The sequence below is a fragment of the Ixodes scapularis genome, unplaced genomic scaffold (assembly GCF_016920785.2).
Source record: "Ixodes scapularis isolate PalLabHiFi unplaced genomic scaffold, ASM1692078v2 ptg000810l_1__unscaffolded, whole genome shotgun sequence".
Classification (NCBI taxonomy): Eukaryota; Metazoa; Arthropoda; class Arachnida; order Ixodida; family Ixodidae; genus Ixodes; species Ixodes scapularis.
Window position 1 is genome coordinate 23,375 of NW_024610041.1, and position 5,950 is coordinate 29,324.

Here is a 5,950-nt window from a genome sequence, read left to right on the forward strand (position 1 = left end):
ATCTGAGAGATCACACCTGCGCACTATCTATGAAAAATGGTGACTGATAATAACTACTCTTATCTCTTTATTAAAAAACGACGCGCAGATCACAAGTGTTTCAGGGCTACACAACGGATGGTGCCATTGTGCTCTTTTCAATAGTAGTCACACGCCGATGCAGCCCACAATCAAACGAAATTGTGTGAACCAGATTTTAGAGCCATCTCAATAAGACTGGCTGCTCCAGAAGGCCAAAATAATCGAAATGAAGTTCAGTGATTTTAAGATACATTGCATAGCACTGCATTATTTTCGGAGAATTTAAAATTCTGTTTTGTGGCTTGCTTGTTAACTTATAAGCGAAATTGGGGTATATGCAGCGGCGTAGACTTTCCATTTTCCCGGGGGGGGGGGGGGGAGGGGGGCAGGCTGAGAAGATTTCCGGGTGCGGAGGGGGGGGGGGGGGTTGCGCAATCTTTTTTTTACACCGGCAATTATCAGCAGTTTACTTTAGGGGGTACATTTTACACCGTATGTATATCGCCATGTGTCGGTCGCTATGTGTCAATGTCAATCACCGTGCAAGCGTAGCCGTGTGTTCATCGCCGGTACCACGGTGCATGCGCCGGAGAGCACAAATCTGAAATCTTTAGTAGCGACTCCATGGGAGTCCCTACTAAACGGGTTTTCGGAACAGCACCCGATGGAGTAGGCGTCTCTATATAAACTTCTGGTTGTTTTGATTATCTTTTTTTTTTTTCCTTTCTGATGGGACACCTCAAAATGGCGGGCTGCTGTAAAAGCAGACCAAGCGGACGTAAAAGAGATCGATGCCGCGTTACCTTCTCGCCAGAGCTGGAGATTGAAGCTAACGAAAGCGCGCTGGGATTCCATTCCCCATGTATTTTGTCAACAAAGGCAATGTGGGCGTTATTTTGTTTATATGCCACTACTAGAAGCTCGTTACATGGCATGTAAGCAGCGTCTCGGTAAAAATCATCGCGGAGGAAAGGGGGGAGCTGTGCCCCCCCGCCTCCCCGGATCTTACCAGGGAGAGCACGAGCCTGGATGCCCCCCCCCCCCCCCCCCCCCCCCCGAAGTCTACGCCTATGGGTATATGAATAATTTTACTGACTGGGGAGCAGCGTTCTTTAAGATTTAATAATAGGAGATTTTTGTGAAATAGATAAATCTGGTACTGCAGAGAAACAGAAACAGCAGTAACAGCACTACAACAGTCCGTATTTAAAAGTTTGTGTCCCAAAAGGCTTAAACCGGAGAACAAAATTTATGAGATGGTACTTTTTCAATGCAATACTTTATTCAAAAAAATTTAGGCGCCTTGCAATTCTTTATGAAGGGGCAACAGCAGGGCTTGTTTCCGGAGCCGGTACACTGTCGGTTACAGTTTTCTTCCTGAAAGTTAAGTATTTATTGAAAATCTTAAAAGGTTGAAGCCTTAAGCTCGTTCACTTTACTCGAATCTGTGTGTACTGGTTCATGATATGTATCTCTACTGGGTTCCTGCACCCGTCCCGAACGTGTTTTGGGAATCTTCGAGCATGCAGGAAGTACGACAACTGCACAGCTTGTACACTAACATTTTGACCCCAATCTGGACGATCCACATAAATCGGGTGCTGTACCCTGCTAGGACTTACTAGAGAGCTCCCCGAAGGGTGGTGGAAGCTCCAATTAAAATTGTGGAAAGAATGACTCACTTGAGTAAATCACAAAAAAAAGTGTTTTCCCAATACTTTGCGTTTGCAATTAAATATTATTTTGTGCCACCACGTGCTTATTTGGGCAGAATGAAGTGAGTGATAGTTAAGTCAATTGTACATTTTTTTCCGTTTCACCGATTCTTTAGTAGTTATAAACTACAGTATATCCCAAAAAGATTTTCTTGGGTGATTAAAAAAAGGCTTAGGGACAATGATTTCTTAAACAAAAACCAGTTGTTTTTACTCTAGAGCTTTCACGTATTCATACTCAATTAATGGACGCACTAGTTTCTGGCATCTCTGTAGTAAATCCCAGCGGAATACGATGAGAAAAGAATTTTCGCGGACCGTCCAAATAGGGACTGAAGCGTTGGTGTGCACGCGGTAGAAGTATGCCACATTGAAGGTGACAATTCGCATGCGTAAAAAAGAAAACAAGAAATTGAAAAAAAAACACAAAAAAACATACTCATTGTGAAGATTAGAAAATCGTGAGGAGTGGCTAATCCTTGCTTCCTATGTTTTAATATTTTATTAATATGCGTTAAATGTTGAAATGTATTGGAGACCAAACCAGATTGAAAGTCTTCATGGTTTCGATTTCCTTGCTGAAATTACGTAAATCAATCCATCGTTTCACTTGAAGGGCAGCAAAAACAGCAACGTGACGAGTAGCGAGACAACTCTTACCCAAACAGACTTTAATAATTCAATAAAAAAAAAGGACTCAAAACGCTCTTCTGCGCTGTGCTCCGGAAGATTCGGAGGCCGTGTTTATTTCATTGCAGCTTGATAAAATTGAGCAAAATTTTGAACGCGGGCAAAGCACTTAAATGTCCGAATACCAAGTCAGCTTTTTTAGATTTGGAGAAGTGCGCTACTGGTTCGCTTCCATTTGATTTGGTGATGCTTGTTAAAGGTAGCAACCCGATAGTGATACTGCACTGAACAAGTGAACTCCCTACAGACTCGTAGACTAAGGTCACCCAACTTAAAACGGCTTAAGGTAACCCTGCATAAACGTCAACTCACCTACCGTTTACTTTCCTGAAGCCTAGTAATGAAATGTCGACATGGTGGATAGAATCACATATTAGCTTTTTTGGCACAAGATACCTACTTACCCTTTCTTCGCTTGCCGGGTGGGTGGTGTCTTCCTGCACACATTAAAAACAAACATTTTGAAATCATTATCGTACCAGAATAATTGTCGAATGTATTTCTCTTTCAATGTAAAATAAAAGAAATAATGTACTTAGAGGAGAATAACCTAAAACGGCTGATGTGGCTTAAATATTCTTTCATTTGAACTACTGCTTATAATTAGACTTGGGGTTGGATCTCAACATGATGTCCTTAGGACGTTGTTAGTGATGATTTATACTTTTTATCGATAAGAATTAATCGATGAGGATTTAATTTCGAAAATTCAGAAAGCGTATAAAAACGAAAGCTTTAAAAAGGTTGCATGCAGGCTTTGACAGGAGCAAACAAAAAATTATAGCTGATATATATTTTGGTTTGCGAACACTGCCAGCATAATGGTGCTCAAGCTCTTTTACAATGGCGTTTTGCGTCTTTCACAATAAATATATCACGAGAATATTTAGGAATTCATTATTAAATGAAACTGAATACATTTTAAAGTGCTTATAACACATTATAAAATTTTCGAATTTGTCTAATAAGTCAAACAAGCGCCAGGGCGTGAGCCGTTATGATCACACTTCTTGCATTATGGTTTATTCTTCGGAATTCTGGTCGGGTGATGGAACAATATTATTGGCTGTGGTGCCATATGAGATGATTCAGACTAAGCACGGCTTGCAGCAGTCAATCACTTTAAGCATCTGATACCATCTAACAGCTGTGTCTTATTATTTATATACAAGTCTCAAATATTTCTTAATCGAAAACCTATATATAGAATATCAAGTTTTACCTATATATTTCTACATCCATATAAAAATGGAGGTAGAAAAAATACGAGATGTTGTACAAAGTTGACTTTTCCAAACTATGCTCAAGCTCATGCTACTATAGCGATTCTGAGGAGAGGCTACGTAGTGGGAGTAAAAAAAAGATCTACGTAATTATGGTCTTTGTTTGTGAGGCAAAATGTTAAAAAGCTCCACAATAAATAACAAAAGACAGCTTGGGAAGTAGCTTCCTTTTTATCTTAAATATGAGTAAGAGAATATCCGCGAAACACACCGTATGGACAGGAATCCATGCAGCATCCTAGGCTTCCAAAGTCATTGTAACCCCCGCCACATCCAAGGTATTTCTGGCATCTGTCAGTGTGGTTGTCAAAGTAGTACATCGTAGTAATTGGAGTCCCAGGGGCGCAGGACGACACAGGATGTGGTGCTCTGCAGACGCGTTCTGCAGAGAGAGTTGAGACGACGTTAAATATAAAGAAACTTGCTATTTGTCTTGTGTTTCTTTAGAGGATAACACCGCTCACTGATCATCATTATTGTGTGAATTCTTGTGATTAGCAAAAACAAAAAAAAAAAAGAAAAGCCTCTCACTTTTTTTAATAAAACGAGATTCACATATACACCGCTCCCGCCTTCAAATAAAAAATATACAAAAGCAATCGATTAAACGATTAGAGGGACCTATAAAGCTAGTAATAATGTCTGAACCAAAATGAATGCTTTTGCTGCGTCCCAGAAAAAACAGTCAACCTAAGGTTCTATCAAACAATCGATTAAATATTTCCTTACAATAGAAATAAACTAAGTTCAACTTTTGCTGACTACGAAATACGATAAATTCACCAGAGTATGGCAATTTAGTAAAAATCGTTTCGCCACAATTTCCTGCTCTCTTGAAACGTTAAGGGCAAGCACCACTCCGGTACACATTTAAACTATATTCTGATTAAAGTGATTTATTGCATGAAGACAACAATTTGTTGCTGAACAACGCGTAAACACAGCTGTATGGTGCCCATGAAGCTTTATATTTGCCGGATGGAGAAAGTCTAGTTTTGAAATGCTACAAAAGGAGTATTTTGTCGAGTCTTCAAAGTGAGGTGGTTGAGTGCACTCCTAGTGGGTCCATAGCACTTCTAAAAGAGACCGTTATGCATTATTTGAAACCTTGTCATTGAATGCCTTTGAAAAATGCACCAAACTGACGGGCAGTTATGCTAAGGGAGAGGAAATATAATTGTTGCCCCAAAAAACATCACATGAAACTGTGAAGTACTGAAGCATTTCCTGGGACAGATGTGCTTGCGTACGTCCAAGTACGTTTATATTTATTGCGAAACGTATATAAGAATAGGTGTTTTTTGTCATGCTCTTGACTAGTGCTTGCTTAGTGTGTACCAATGCTGTGCTCATCACAGAATTAAAAATTATTTTGAACGGTTGGCAAGGATGTCGATCCCCACCCTGACCTGACAGCGTTTGGCTCATTTTAAAAAAAATATTTGGTTGTCTTATGTGAATTTGAAAGAACATAAAGAGTAGTTTAATAGTGTGACAATGGGGATCGAAATTGCAAACCTAAGCAAATTATTTTAGTGAGACAAGGAACATGCAACTTTAACAACTTAGGAAACAGACTTACCAGGCAGCAGCGCAATGACGCACACTACTGCGGCTAGCAAGCAAAGAGCTGCGATGGCTGCCTTCATCTTGGATGGTAGATGTCGACGATGTGTTTACAGATTTTGGGATGGCTATATATAGTGTTTTGCTGGCGTAGAGACAGCATGATTTATGTAGATATTTTTGTTCGAGAAAACAATGCCTTTTTCTTGCATTGTTCTCGAAGTTCATTGCATGGAGCAAATTGTAACAATTGAATATCGCACTGTGTGAGATAGTGACAAACATGTTTTCGTCACAAGCAGCAGGGGCTCCGGTACACCGGCCTGGAGGTGATTCTACAGTTTTTCATGCCTTTTTTCTAACATTGGTGCAAAATCTTGAAAAATAATAGAATGATAGCATCAGAACACAAACAAAGGTATTTAAAGAAAACAGCAATTTTGTCGAAGTATTTGTCAATTGTTTTTAAAATTTATTAACCATACCTGTCCTGGCTTAAAAGACAATTCTAGGCTGCAGACCTTACGTAGATTGACAAGCCAAAGTCTAAGGAGTATATTTTTGTCATAATTATGTCTTCCAAATAATGCCCAAAGCGAGATTAACTTTATTCGAACCGTTAGGGTAGCGAGTACAATATTCACATTCAGAAAAGTAATTTTAAAATTTATAGAA

At 39.6% G+C, this 5,950-nt stretch overlaps 1 protein-coding gene across 1 annotated transcript; it reads right to left on the reverse strand.

Moving 5' to 3' along the window:
- Nucleotides 1-1,278: 1,278 nt before the first annotated feature.
- Nucleotides 1,279-5,375, reverse strand: LOC120846592. Its single transcript, XM_040218422.1, has 4 exons — nucleotides 5,292-5,375; nucleotides 3,921-4,091; nucleotides 2,831-2,863; nucleotides 1,279-1,398 (listed from the first exon to the last, which is right to left on the reverse strand). The coding sequence occupies exons 1-4, from the start codon at nucleotides 5,356-5,358 to the stop codon at nucleotides 1,385-1,387; spliced, it is 285 nt and encodes a 94-aa protein (XP_040074356.1). The 5' UTR covers nucleotides 5,359-5,375; the 3' UTR covers nucleotides 1,279-1,384.
- Between the last annotated feature and the right edge of the window lie 575 nt (nucleotides 5,376-5,950).

What these genes read in the sequence shown, in the direction of transcription:
- LOC120846592 (XM_040218422.1), bottom strand. Translation starts at nt 5,358, where the DNA reads ATGAAGGCAGCCATCGCAGCTCTTTGCTTGCTAGCCGCAGTAGTGTGC. An exon ending in CGTCATTGCGCTGCTGCCTG is followed by an intron (nt 4,092 to 5,291) that starts GTAAGTCTGTTT and finishes CTCTCTCTGCAG; the next exon opens with AACGCGTCTGCAGAGCACCA. An exon ending in CATGGATTCCTGTCCATACG is followed by an intron (nt 2,864 to 3,920) that starts GTGTGTTTCGCG and finishes TAATGTGTGCAG; the next exon opens with GAAGACACCACCCACCCGGC.